The sequence below is a fragment of the Eptatretus burgeri genome, chromosome 14 (genome assembly GCF_056783735.1).
Source record: "Eptatretus burgeri isolate ZD-2024b chromosome 14, Ebu_testis_v1, whole genome shotgun sequence".
NCBI lineage: Eukaryota > Metazoa > Chordata > Myxini > Myxiniformes > Myxinidae > Eptatretus > Eptatretus burgeri.
In genome coordinates, this window is record NC_140974.1 from 71,623,656 (window position 1) to 71,638,852 (window position 15,197).

General features: G+C 47.2%; 1 protein-coding gene across 3 annotated transcripts in view; it reads right to left on the reverse strand.

Moving 5' to 3' along the window:
- Positions 1-15,197, reverse strand: part of LOC147013577 (medium-chain acyl-CoA ligase ACSF2, mitochondrial-like) — a 91,039-nt gene that overhangs the window by 73,253 nt on the left and 2,589 nt on the right. For 2 of the 3 annotated variants that reach the window (XM_085855486.1, XM_085855484.1), the window contains exons 2-4: positions 13,711-13,930; positions 8,593-8,721; positions 4,957-5,010 (exon numbers count right to left, since the gene is read on the reverse strand). In XM_085855486.1, the coding sequence (XP_085711612.1) occupies positions 4,957-5,010; positions 8,593-8,721; positions 13,711-13,930 (403 nt within the window). The remainder of the gene's footprint in view (positions 1-4,956; positions 5,011-8,592; positions 8,722-13,710; positions 13,931-15,197) is intronic. The other variant, XM_085855485.1, reaches the window with a different exon arrangement.

Sequence of the window (15,197 nt, forward strand, 5' to 3'; positions counted from 1 at the left end):
TCCCTCCCCTCACGCTGTCTTCCCTTTCCCTCCCCTCACGCTGCCTTCCCTTTCCCTCCCCTCACGCTGCCTTCCCTTTCCCTCCCCTCACGCTGCCTTCCCCTTCCTCCCCTCACGCTGCTTTCCCCTTCCCTTTCCCTCCCCTCACGCTGCCTTCCCTTTCCCTCCCCTCACGCTGCCTTCCCTTTCCCTCCCCTCACACTGCCTTCCCTTTCCATCCCTTCACGCTGCCTTCCCCTTCCATCCCTTCACGCTGCCTTCCCCTTCCCTCCCCTCATGCTGCCTTCCCTTTCCCTCCCCTCACGCTGCCTTCCCTTTCCCTCCCCTCATGCTGCCTTCCCTTTCCCTCCCCTCACGTTGCCTTCCCCTTCCCTCCCCTCATGCTGCCTTCCCCTTCCCTCCCCTCATGCTGCCTTCCCCTTCCCTCCCCTCATGCTGCCTTCCCTTTTCCTCCCCTCACGCTGCCTTCCCCTTCCATCCCCTCACACTGCTTTCCCCTTCCCTTTCCCTCCCCTCACGCTGCCTTCCCTTTTCCTCCCCTTACGCTGCCTTCCCTTTCCCTCCCCTCACGCTGCCTTCCCTTTCCCTCCCCTCACGCTGCCTTCCCTTTCCCTCCCCTCACGCTGCCTTCCCTTTCCATCCCTTCACACTGCCTTCCCCTTCCATCCCTTCACGCTGCCTTCCCCTTCCCTCCCCTCATGCTGCCTTCCCCTTCCCTCCCCTCACGCTGCCTTCCCTTTCCCTCCCCTCACGCTGCCTTCCCTTCCCCTCCCCTCACGCTGCCTTCCCTTTTCCTCCCCTCACGCTGCCTTCCCCTTCCATCCCCTCACACTGCTTTCCCTTCCCTTTCCCTCCCCTCACGCTGCCTTCCCTTCCCCTCCCTCACGCTGCCTTCCCTTTTCCTCCCCTCACGCTGCCTTCCCCTTCCATCCCCTCACACTGCTTTCCCTTCCCTTTCCCTCCCCTCACGCTGCCTTCCCTTTCCCTCCCCTCACGCTGCCTTCCCTTTCCATCCCTTCATGCTGCCTTCCCCTTCCCTCCCCTCCTGCTGCCTTCCCCTTCCCCCCCCCCATGCTGCCTTCCCTTTCCCTCCCCTCACGCTGCCTTCCCTTTCCCTCCCCTCACGCTGCCTTCCCCTTCCCTCCCCTCACGTTGCCTTCCCCTTCCCTCCCCTCATGCTGCCTTCCCCTTCCCTCCCCTCATGCTGCCTTCCCCTTCCCTCCCCTCATGCTGCCTTCCCTTTTCCTCCCCTCATGCTGCCTTCCCTTTCCCTCCCCTAATGATGCGTTCCCTTTCCATCCCTTCATGATGCCTTCCCTTTCCAACCCCTCAAGCTGCCTTCCCTTTCCCTCCCCTCACGCTGCCTTCCCTTTCCATCCCTTCACACTGCCTTCCCCTTCCATCCCCTCATGCTGCCTTCCATTTTCATCCCCTCATGCTCCTTTCCCTCCCAACAGAGACATGAAGAGATCTGTGGAAGGGAGAAGGATGGGGCTGGGTACACAGGGTAAACAAAATTGACACCAGGAACTTTCAGGTCTTTCCACGACAGGAACTTTCAGGAAGGAAAACAGGGAATTTGAAGGAGATTGGTTTGGGGCGTCGGGGGACGATAAGAGGTGGCGGTGAACAGCTGTTTTGAAGACCTGGAGGGAAGAATTGGGTTGAAGAGAATGAGGGAGTTTGTTCCAAAGGCGGGGAAAAAAGAGGAATGAAAGAGTGAAGGTGAGCAGTGATTCGTGATTTTGGTAGTTTTACCTGGCGGACCTTGAGCACCTTGCGAGAAATATGGGGGGGGGCATATCTCAGACAGAGCAGGGGGGCAAGGCTGGGGAGGAGATGGGAGAAGAAAGACCACCGACCAGCTTGCGGTGAGACAGTGAGAGACCCAAAGACTCAGCCTCACCATGGAAGATACCAGTGACCCTAAATGCCTTGGTTTTCACAGCATGAAGCCGAGAAAGGTGAGAGGCAGAAGCACCAGCCCTGAAGGGAAAGCAGTACTCCATCAGGCTGTGAACAAAAGCTTTGTATGTGGTCAGGAGCTCAGGTGTGCCAAGAAACGACTTTGCACGATGGAAGATGCCCAGTCTGCAACTGGCTTGGGAGGCCAGGTTGAAAATGTGGCTTTCCCAGTAAAGATCATGGCAGATCATGAGACCCAGAAGCCTGAATGAAAGGACTTCTTCAAGAGGATTGTTCATAAAGTAGATGTGGCGGAGGGGGAGGGGGGGTTCCAGACAGTCCTTTCGGAGAGACAGAGTGAGGGTGTGAGATTTGCCAGGATTGAAAGACATGTTCCACGTGTTGGAGCAATTTGTGATTTTACCCAGATCTGCAGAGAGTGAAAAAGCTGCGGCTTGCCGATCTGAGGGATGGCAGATGGTACGGCAGAGGGTGGAGTCATCAGCAAAGAGATAAAGAGGATTTTCCAAAGAGTTAGAGAGGTCATTGATGAAAACCAAAAAAAGAACAGGGCCCAGAACGCTGCCATGAGAGACTCCAGCCTGGACAGGCAGAGGGGATGAGAGAACTCCAGTAAGGGCCACACATCGACTGCGACAGGAGAGGAAGTCTGCGAGCCATGAGTGGCGATGGCCTTGGATACCATAGGAAGAGAGTTTGGTGAGCAGGGCAGGGTGCCAGACCGTGTCAAAAGCACGTGATATGTCTTGGGATATGGCTCTGATATCATGTCTGGCATTGAGGACCTCCATCCATTGTTGGGAGAGCTGAAGCAGTATATCCAGAGTAGAGTGACCTGGTCTGAATCCAAATTGATGATCTGAAATCAAGCCATTGGAGAAGAGGAAGGATTTAATGTCTGAAGCGATGATGGATTCCATAACCTTGCTGATGATTGGGAGAAGGCTGATTGGTCTGGAGTTGCAGGGATCTGTTTTTGCACCTTTTTTATGCAGGGCAGTAATGTTTGCTGATTTCCAAGCAGATGGCAGATGACCTTGAGCAAATGAGAGGTTGAATAGAACAGAGAGAGGGTGAGCAAGAGCAGAGGAGCATGTTTTGAGAGCACGTGAGCTGCAGTGTAGAAGTTTGATGGCTGCCTGAAGACCCTGCCAGTCAGCCTGGGTGAAATGCCAGACTCGATGGCACTGTCGTGGTTCTCTGATAACAGCCAGAGAGATGTCTACTTTGACAACCATGTTGTCAGATGAACCAATTGCAGTGGAGGAAGAACAGCAGATATTTTCAGGGAAATTGGTCAAAATCAGATCCAGAAGAGATGGAGTACCATTGGTTGAGATCTGGGTCTGGAAGTTCACAGATTGAGTCAGTCCCAATGAGTCACAGAAGTGTTTTGCCAAAGTACCATGGCAGGTGGCAGAGGTACCCACACCCAGTCAACTGGCATGATGACAAATGAAGTCACCACATTTGAGGACAAGAGAGTTGGGATGACAAGAAAGAAGTTGATCCATGTTATTAGAGACCGAGATGTAAATGGAGTCGTCACTGTTTGGTGGACGGTACAACACACATATAAAGACGAGATGCTTGGGTTAGACCTCTGGAAGATGTATAAAGATGTATAAAGACCTCTGGAAGCCGAAGCCAGAGGTATTCCTGGGGGTGTGGAGGAGAGAGGGCAGTGCATGGTGAGTGAGGGATACAGTCTTTGATGAAGAGAGCAACTCCGCCACCAGGACGAGACTCTGGTCTGTCATACCAGAGGAGAGGGTAACCAGGGAGAGATAAGAAAGTTGTATTTTGTAACAACAGTTTTCTTATTCTCACTTTGAGGTTATCAAAAAGAAGAAGTTACGGAAGAAGCCCTGAACATTTCTGATCATTTTCCCTGCCGAGAAATAAACAGTTTACAGGGAGAGGGCCTCAGGGTAATCAGCATTTCCCCTTACAAGCACATTCCCGCAACTCATCTCCAAGCCTTAATGCGCTGCTGCTGGACTAGTCATGTCTATTTATAGTTTTGATGACTTTGCCCTTTCACATTTGACCCAATTTTTTTATTATTTTCTCCACATTCTGAAAATAAACATTTGTTGAAAATTTGATGAAAAAAACTGAAATGGTAAAAATGTTACGGCCTGGACACACACACGCACGCACGCACGCACACACACACGGACCGACATGACATAATATAGGACTGTCAGACAAGACAAATACAGCCACTGAACTTGGGGGAAGTGCCAGCACTTCCCGGGATACTCTGGGTACTAGCGACGTCACAACAATGGTGTGGTGAATGGAAGGTCGTGACGTGTGATCACATGATGCCCGGCTCGAGCACAGAAGAGATAAAGCTGAGGTTCGGCTCGGCCGCGGGGTTTTGTCCCTGGGGCATTGCCGTTGTATGTCGCCGGCTCACTTGGTGCTCATTGAATGGTGAGAACACTGATTGATATATAATACTGATTTATTTTGCGGTGATTAGTTGCGCGTGTGTACCTTACTGCTTGTACTCCATTCTGCGTTTGTATTTCCTGGTGTGCCCGTAGAAGTGGCTTCAATCAAATGGAATAGAGCCTAAACTCTGAAGGTTCTTCTCTTGTCTTCATTTCAAATGGCACCACCTTTCTCACCACACTCAGCAGAACATTTCCTCTGGAGGAATTTCCTCCTCCCCATGGATGCCAAACTATGAGGATTGTCCGTGCTCTTATCCTTTGTAATGCTGAACACCAAGCAAGTAAGCATGATGTTCCATTTTTAACTCTTTGGTAGGACTCGGCAGGGGTTTGAACCACCGACCTCCCAGACTTGGAGTGGACGCTCTCATCGTTACACCACCAATCAACAATTCCGTTAAAATTCAGCTTGCAGCAAGCTTTATCAAAAACTGTGTCAATTGAAATTAGAACACAAAGTGAACTGAATTAACAATCACAAAAAGTATCAATATTATGCCTGCAGGAAAGTTAATCAATAAACATCTTAAGTTGTTTCAGTGGAATGTAGCTGTGAAAGGCAAACCTTTTTCAGTGCAAACTCAAGTTCATCTTTCTCATACATGGGATTTATTGTGACCTGCAGATAAAAGAAAGCATCATGATATGTCACATATAAAAGCTCGACATATCACCATTGCAATATAATGACCAAAACATGAAAGCAATCTCAGCAGTGTGTGTATATACAAGCTGGTGCAGAGCCAACTGACACATTTCAGACCGCTCTCCTGTCCGAGGGGTGGGTGGGAATTTTTGGGGTTGTGGGACCATTTTTCGAAGACAATGCACTGCAACTGGTGGAGGCCACCTTCCTGATGTTATCTACCATAAATAATAAAATTGCAAGCTTTGAACATAAACCTTGTGTGTTTCAATTATCGCATAACCAAGTGTGTCAGTCGGATCTGCACTACCCTGTCCCTATGAAATACAAAGACCCACCCACATCTCTCACCTGTAAATGGAGGGAATAACCAATCAGCTCTCACCTAATCAATTAAACCCAGGTGGCTCGGATTATATAAATAAATTGACTCCTCCCAGGCTCTTCTCGCTAAAGAAGCTGCATAAAGCAACCATGAAGGGCTACCCAAGGTAAGTGCTTTGCTGTTTTAAACCGTTCCCAGAGTTCCTCCACAGCTATAAAGATGTTCACAAATTGTACAAACGTGGGAATCTCAAACTACACACCCCCTCAGCTGCCAGACTGGTTTCGTCGTTTGTTGGTAATTCATCAGCGACAGCGCAGAAAGAAATGCATCCCAATGAGGCTCTAAAGCATGTACCATGTGTAAATAATAATAATAATAATAATGAATGTCAGTGTGTGTCTCTCAGCCCATCTCCTCCATAACTCCAAAACTATGAAACCCAGCAGCCCCAAACTTTGCATGCATACTCACTGAACTCCAAGGTGGTGCATGAATGAAATTGGGTGTTTGGGTTAATTTAAACACCTCTTTTGAAGAAAATTTAGGGGGTGCTCATCACGAAAAACCAAAATAAGCCTCACCAAAATGGTGGCGCGCCATCTTGGTCAGCCCACAAGAGTCTTAAGCCAGCATTTCTTTTTTTTTTGGCCCGCTCAACATTGCCTTGGCTTGGAACAGGCCGTAATGATTTCTTAACGATAAAGTTTTTTTTTTCACCTTCCTCACTTATATCATCGAATGCCTGATCATACCTATGAATTGCAAGACACATTGCAATGTTTATAAACCCTGGGAGATGCCTGTGTTCGTGGATTTATTTCATAACCTCGAGAATCTCCTAAACTATGCCAAATTACAAAATTTAAGCTCCAGAATTGAACTTAACAGCAGTTCCGACTGCTAAAAACTGTTCATTTGTCCAATTCGGACATTGCTTGGGCGTCTTCGGGTACATGCTGTTTGTATGTCCAATTGGTGATCGTTAATTGTTTGCCAAGCCATATGTTCCTTATCAACCATTTTGTTGGAGTGTTCGATTGAGGCTTAAGCCACTTGGTGAGCACTCACCAAGCTGCTTGGTTGTTCATTTCAAAGCCACCAGAAACAAGACCCGTCGCTTCGCTGATGGAAATAGCAATCTTTGCGTAATTGCTAAAGATAAAAAAATAATAATAAAAATTACCCCCGTTTGGGGGTGACGGTCATCTCTGAAGTTCTGTAGATGTGGATCTCTGATCGGCTTAGAATGGCTTCGATGTCGTCTTGTCTTTTGGTTCAACGTACAGACGAAAGCCCGGGAGTAAAAAGGATAGAAAATCTCAGAAATCAAACAACATATCTGAGTTATCTGGAGATAGATTTTGAAAATGGTTGATTTGGAACATTTATGATCATGTGTCTTCAAAAGGATAGAAACCGGACCTCAGAAATCAAACCGCATTTCTGAGTCATAAATGGCGGATGATATTTTGACAATGGATGATTTCACAAGTTTACAGCATCGTTGACTTGACATTGACCTTCAATCAGGTCGAAAGTCATACCGTCGTGCATCACTCATCGACCCCGACCGACGCACCAAGTTCATCAAGATCGGGCGAAATTTTTTTGACCATATCACATCGACGATTCTTCCAACTTTGAAGACACGTGACTCGATAACAAGGACGAATTTCAAAAAACCTGCCTGTCTAAATTTAGATATTCTATATTATCAGAATCCGAAGGAATTTCGAAGATTGGATCATAAACGGCGGAGGAGATAGATTTTGAAAATGGACGATTTCGCAACTTTGGAGTGACCTTGACGTTGACCTTGACCTTCAATCGGGTCAAGGGTCATACTGTCATGCATCCCTCATCGACATCTACCCACATACCAAATATCAAGAAAATCGAAAGAAAAAAATGGGGACGTACGGACACAGACACTGATTTTATTAGGTCATCTCGTCAGCGATGACGTTAGAAATTACCTAATTAAAAAAAATGCAATACATAAAATAAAAACACACACACAAAATTTTTTTACATTCACCCTTTAAAAATCATGTGAATTAATTATTGAAATATCAGCTGCTTTTTTGTATCCGTTTCTCACCTGTGTTGCAAGTAGAGCGACCTGCTTTGTGATGCTTTGAAAAGCGGTGTATAATTATCAGCGTTTTCTGAATCTAATAAATTTGTGAAACGGGATTGAATGAGACTCACCTTTTATGATAAGTGAAGAAGAAGATGAAGGAGGAAGATTTTCCACTCGGTTTTATGTAGAACACGGCGGTAAAAAACAAAACGTTGCTGTTTTGGCGCGTTTTATCGCCCCGGGAACAGCCTGGTATGCTGCCTCCCCTCCCCTCATGCTTCCTTCCATTCCCCTCATGCTTCCTTCCATTCCCTTCATGCTGACTTCCATTCCCTTCATGCTGCCTCCCCCCCTTCACCCCTCATGCTCTACACCTACCCCCGCCAGCCCCCCCCTCTCCCCCCAGACACAATGTGCAGTAATCAGCAACAAGGAAGAGGGTTTTCCAGGGAATTAGTGAGGTCATTAACACAGAGAAGGAACAAGACCAGGCTGAAAACAGTGCCTTGAGAAAACCGAGCTTCCACTGGTAGAGGGGGGAGAGGGTTCCATTGACGGCAATGCATTGACTGTGTGAGTGGAGGAAGTCAGAAATCCAGGGAGAGAGGTTGACCAGCAAAGCAGGATGGAAGGCTGCGTTCAATACCTGACATATGTCCAGGGAGACGTTCCTAACCTCTTGTTTGAGATTTAGGGTCTCCAACCATTGTTCAGAGAGGAGCAAAAGTAGGTCCAGAGTTGAGCGTCCTGGACGGGATTCAAAGTGATGGTCGGAGATTAAACTGTTTAGAAACAGGAACGACTTGACATTGGAAACATCGATGGATTCCATGACTGCTTGTAATTGGTTTGCTGGAAGACATTAAACATCCCACGGCGTTTTTCAATGAAGAATAGACGAGATGTTGGGAGCACATAGGTAAATTCCAAATTCCAGATCCAACCTGGTTCAGAGAGGACAGGGGTACCGGTGGTCTATTTGATCAGGCAAATGCCAGCATGGAGCCACAATGATTTTCTTGATCATGGGACACATCATATCAGAAGAAACTTGCATGACATTACTCACACATTACAACAATCAAAAACACAACTGTTATCCCAAAATTTTACTGAAAATAATGAGAACAAATTGATGACTCACCAGAATGATGCCCGCATATGCTGCTGCGAGCTGGGTGAGAACCCAATACAGCGAGTTTGGCGCCATCACTCCAATACGATCTCCCGGTTTCAGTCCCAGGGCCAAAAAACCTTGGGCTAGTTTTTCTACCTGACCAAGAGAGGGTGATAATAACGTCACAATTATAGTTTACATTGAACCTGAGAAGCCTTAACTTGTAAAGAAAACACACTGCACAGCTCAGAGCAATTCAACCAAAACTATCCTTCATAATGTTACAAAACTGAAAATTCAGCAGAACAACATTAAGAATGTGAGATGTATCAGGAGTTCATGAGAATGCATGCGTACACAGGTGCACCGGGGCGTGGTTAAGCAGAGTCACGTGACCCGCGCATGTTCCGATGCTGTACTGTGCTGTGTTGTGACCGTGTCCGAATTAAACCTGTTGTTCCCACTTCAGAACCTTCGTCCCTGTCTATTGAGTGCATTACAGAATGACATGGCATGCATGTGGTTTAAATATTGTGAAGCACCAGAGCACAAAAAGCAGAAATATTGTATGCAGTATGAAAGTGCATCATCATCATGGTTTTAAACCTAATGGGATGTAATACCATGCCACACACGATGTAATACTGTAGCATCGATGGGTCAACCAATGCAGACCAGCCACGTCAACGTGATGTGCTTCGCGAATGGCCGAATTAAAGGTAATCACGTTCGAGCAGTCAGCGTGGTTTCCCATTGTCGGAATCAAAATGTCGCCGGTCTCTTATGATGAACGTTTATCAAATTCTATCTCCACCCGTGATCAAGCAGACCAGGCTAAAACAGTGTGGGTACGCGCATGAGATAATAGGGGGTTATCAGGTGACCACTGTACGTTAGGAACAACAGTTTTATTGAAAGGAGACATGGGATGACAAAATTGAGAGTCACAAAATGAAAGGCAGACCGAAACACTGTGAAAAGATTAATAAATAAAGGCACACTCAGGATGACTAAAGGCACTTAAGAGCAAAAAGAACCAAGAGACACTTCTTGTTCTTATTTTTGACATTTGAAGTGGCCTTGTAAAAATGCCACGATAAGGTGGAACGACGCTCAAGCTGCGATATATACACCTTTCCAAAGCGGGGGGGGGGAGGGGGGGGTTGCAATAAAACGGGAATTCCTCAGGATTTTTTACAATCGAGTCAAAAACAACATCGGCGGAAAGAGTGAAAATAACACGGAGTGCTCTCACTCGTGATACAATCAAGGGTTCTGAAGCGTCACTCGTAACACAATCTCCCACCACCACCAGGAGCCAGGTGCTACACGGGAAACATTTACAAAGATAAATTTGTGTCGCACCATCTTCAGAACTCTCAGTGAGGGGGGGCAACCGAAGTCGCGACAACCTTTGCTTTCTGACCTGAAGTCCGCTTGGCAAGTTTACTTGGTTGAGATTGCACAAGTAATGACGGAATACATCGATGTCACACAGATGAATGTCAAAATTGCCCATTTTCATGTGATGACAGACTTGCAGGGCTCACAGGGCCTCACTGGTCCATTTTTGAGATTTGCATGGGGCCCCCAAATGACTAACTCCGCCTCTGATGACAATTATTAGTTTTATGCTTCTTTAAGTTCAACTTTTTCAAATGTCGACTTCACTCTCAACTTTGTTTTTTAAAAGAAGTCCATGCTGCTCTCTGGAGAAACAGAAATATGAGAACATGGTGGCAATAAATGAGTTTTAACACCAAAAGAGTAACATGTATCGTATTATAATGATAGTATTTTAAAATAACAATACATACAGTAAGTCAATATTTAAAGTCAATGGTGATGTGTATCATGGTATATGGTGGTGATGTGTCTCATGGTATATGGTGGTGATGTGTCTCATGGTATATGGTGGTGATGTGTCTCATGGTATATGTTGGTGATGTGTATTATGGTATATGTTGGTGATGTGTCTCATGGTATATGTTGGTGATGTGTCTCATGGTATATGGTGGTGATGTGTCTCATGGTATATGGTGGTGATGTGCATGGTGGTACATGGTGGTGATGTACACGGTGGTATATGGTAGTGATGTGTATGGTGGTAGATGGCAGTGATATGTATGGTGGGACATGGTGGTGATGTGCATGGTGATACATGGTGGTGATGTGCATGGTAGTACATGGTGGTGATGTGCATGGTGGTACATGGTGGTGATGTGCATGGTGGTAGATGGCAGTGATATGTATGGTGGGACATGGTGGTGATGTGCAAGGTGGTACATGGTGGTGATGTGCAAGGTGGGACATGGTGGTGATGTGCAAGGTGGGACATGGTGGTGATGTGCAAGGTGGTGATGTGCAAGGTGGTACATGGTGGTGATGTGCAAGGTGGGACATGGTGGTGATGTGCAAGGTGGGACATGGTGGTGATGTGCAAGGTGGTATATGGTAGTGATGTGCATGGTGGTATATGGTGGTGATGTGCATGGTGGTACATGGTAGTGATGTGCAAGGTGGTACATGGTGGTGATGTGCATGGTAGTACATGGTGCTGATGTGTATGGTGGTACATGGTGGTGATGTGCATGGTAGTACATGGTGCTGATGTGTATGGTGGTACATGGTGGTGATGTGCATGGTAGTACATGGTGCTGATGTGTATGGTGGAACATGGTGGTGATGTGCAAGGTGGTACATGGTGTTGATGTGCATGGTGGTACATGGTGGTGATGTGCATGGTGGTACATGGTGGTGATGTGCATGGTGGTACATGGTGGTGATGTGCATGGTGGTACATGGTGTTGATGTGCATGGTGGTACATGGTGGTGATGTGCATGGTGGTACATGGTCGTGATCTGCATGGTGGTACATGGTGGTGATGTCTCTGGTAGTGATGTGTATGGTGGTACATGGTGGTGATGTTCATGGTGGTACATGGTCGTGATGTGCATGGTGGTATATGGTAGTGATGTGTATGGTGGTACATGGTGGTGATGTGCCTGGTGGTGATGTCCATGGTGGTACATGGTGGTGATGTGCATGGTGGTACATGGTGGTGATGTGCATGGTGGTACATGGTGGTGATGTGCATGGTGGTACATGGTGGTGATGTGCATGGTGGTACATGGTGGTGATGTGCATGGTGGTACATGGTGGTGATGTGCATGGTGGTACATGGTGGTGATGTGCATGGTGGTACATGGTGGTGATGTGCATGGTGGTACATGGTGGTGATGTGCATGGTGGTACATGGTGGTGATGTGCATGGTGGTACATGGTGGTGATGTGCATGGTGGTACATGGTGGTGATGTGCATGGTGGTACATGGTGGTGATGTGCATGGTGGTACATGGTGGTGATCTGCATGGTGGTACATGGTGGTGATGTCTCTGGTAGTGATGTGTATGGTGGTACATGGTGGTGATGTTCATGGTGGTACATGGTCGTGATGTGCATGGTGGTATATGGTAGTGATGTGTATGGTGGTACATGGTGGTGATGTGCCTGGTGGTGATGTAAATGGTGGTATATGGTGGTGATGTCCATGGTGGTACATGGTGGTGATGTGCATGGTGGTACATGGTGGTGATGTGCATGGTGGTACATGGTGGTGATGTGCATGGTGGTACATGGTGGTGATGTGCATGGTGGTACATGGTGGTGATGTGCATGGTGGTACATGGTGGTGATGTGCATGGTGGTACATGGTGGTGATGTGCATGGTGGTACATGATGGTGATGTGCATGGTGGTACATGGTGGTGATGTGCATGGTGGTACATGGTGGTGATGTGCATGGTGGTACATGGTGGTGATGTGCATGGTGGTACATGGTGGTGATGTGCATGGTGGTACATGGTGGTGATGTGCATGGTGGTACATGGTGGTGATGTGCATGGTGGTACATGGTGGTGATGTGCATGGTGGTACATGGTGGTGATGTGCATGGTGGTACATGGTGGTGATGTGCATGGTGGTACATGGTGGTGATGTGCATGGTGGTACATGGTGGTGATGTGCATGGTGGTGATGTACATGGTGGTGATGTGCATGGTGGTACATGGTGGTGATGTGCATGGTGGTACATGGTGGTGATGTGCATGGTGGTGATGTACATGGTGGTGATGTGCATGGTGGTACATGGTGGTGATGTGCATGGTGGTACATGGTGGTGATGTGCATGGTGGTATATGGTAGTGATGTGCATGGTGGTATATGGTGGTGATGTGCATGGTGGTACATGGTGGTGATGTGCATGGTGGTACATGGTGGTGATGTGCATGGTGGTACATGGTGGTGATGTGCATGGTGGTACATGGTGGTGATGTGCATGGTGGTACATGGTGGTGATGTGCATGGTGGTGATGTACATGGTGGTGATGTGCATGGTGGTACATGGTGGTGATGTGCATGGTGGTACATGGTGGTGATGTGCATGGTGGTGATGTACATGGTGGTGATGTGCATGGTGGTACATGGTGGTGATGTGCATGGTGGTACATGGTGGTGATGTGCATGGTGGTATATGGTAGTGATGTGCATGGTGGTATATGGTGGTGATGTGCATGGTGGTACATGGTGGTGATGTGCATGGTGGTACATGGTAGTGATGTGCAAGGTGGTACATGGTGGTGATGTGCATGGTAGTACATGGTGCTGATGTGTATGGTGGTACATGGTGGTGATGTGCATGGTAGTACATGGTGCTGATGTGTATGGTGGTACATGGTGGTGATGTGCATGGTAGTACATGGTGCTGATGTGTATGGTGGAACATGGTGGTGATGTGCAAGGTGGTACATGGTGTTGATGTGCATGGTGGTACATGGTGGTGATGTGCATGGTGGTACATGGTGTTGATGTGCATGGTGGTACATGGTGGTGATGTGCATGGTGGTACATGGTGTTGATGTGCATGGTGGTACATGGTGGTGATGTGCATGGTGGTACATGGTGGTGATCTGCATGGTGGTACATGGTGGTGATGTCTCTGGTAGTGATGTGTATGGTGGTACATGGTGGTGATGTTCATGGTGGTACATGGTCGTGATGTGCATGGTGGTATATGGTCATCTTTCTGTGCTCTCCTAAGTTTGGTAACAAAAAACCTACTCCTCAAAAACAAATGCATTTGCTCACCTCCTCAAGCACCTGGTGGAAGGTGCGTCTTTCTCCCTCTTTTGCAAATATGAAAGCTTCTCGCTCAGGCCAGAGTTGTGCAGAACGCTCGATGCATATACCAATGGTATCAGGCAGCAGTGGTGGTCCTCTCGAACCGTGAACATAACTTGTGGAGAGCCAAGGCTGTGTGGGTGGTCCGTCACATACTGCTTGAAATGGATCTGCTGGATAAGGTCTACTGGAAAGCAGAGTCCATCTTAAGTTTTACACAAACAAGAAACGTTCAAGAGAAACAGAAATCAAACTTGCAAAAGCTGAGAATTACTTGCTCTGAATGCAACCAAAATTCTCACTTTTTATACAGGTGTCAAGTGAGGCTCAAGGAAAAACAGAATGACAAAGGGCAATGGATCAACAGACAAGATGGGGCAAAGGGAAAACAGCAGGACAGCAAAAAATGGGTGCAACAGCATAAGGAAAGGGAATTGTAGGGGAAAGGTGAGAACATGGTCCAAGCAGGTGTAGTGAGGTTCACGAGCATAAATGGGAGACTACGACGTAGTTATGGGCAGCAAACATGAAATCATGAAGGGAATATTTTAAGACAATGGAATCAGGATAACAGTTAACCAACCACAGGTGAGAAAATAAGGGTGTGAAAGAATCCAGGTGAGTATCGATTTTAGACTTGGATAGGGTAACAACGAAAGCGTTTCAAGCAGTACATATAAGAGGATGTTTCAAGAAGATCTGGACAACTTTGGTTGTTAATATATTTAGTACCACAAATGATACAACAACACCCTTAATTTTATATGAAACAGAAACTCATAAAGTTTTCTCTTTTTTCAGGTCTCGTGGTTTAATGGAAAAGAAAATGGTGACTCCACTGAAGAAAGCTCAATGTGCCGAATGGTTCATCGAGACGAGGTCCGACATGAAAGTTCAGTGGAATTTCTGTACAAGGTATGGAAGGAATCGGCCATCGTGGACTGATATCAGAGAAGGGTACAAGATGTTTGAGGAGATTGGAAGTTGTCACAAACGGAAAAGTACGGGTCGCCCAAGCATGAGTGCAGCAGACGTTGAACGAGTGCGTGAATAATTTCAACAAAGTCCCAGAAAATCAATCCGTCGCGCATCCAGACAACTGAGACTACCAACCACCACTGTACTCAGGATTTTGAATAAAAGACAAGATTTATTCCGATAAGGTGCAGATTCTGCAGGAACTTTAACCAATTGACGGACCCAAATGCAAAGCGTTTGCCTTGGAAATGCTCAGGCCTAAGTCAGATTTGCTCTACGGCTAGGATACGGCGGCCGTACCCCCCCCCCCCCCCGAATTGACAGAAACATGCGGCGGCCGCAAAGTTTCTGAGGAGACCTCAGGGTGGCCCGACGTCGTATGGCTATCTTTTACAGGCCGTAGGGGTCGCCATGGAATTATAGCGTGGAGTTATAACTTTTTTCATTTCTACGTTGGCCGTAGCAATTCGACAAGC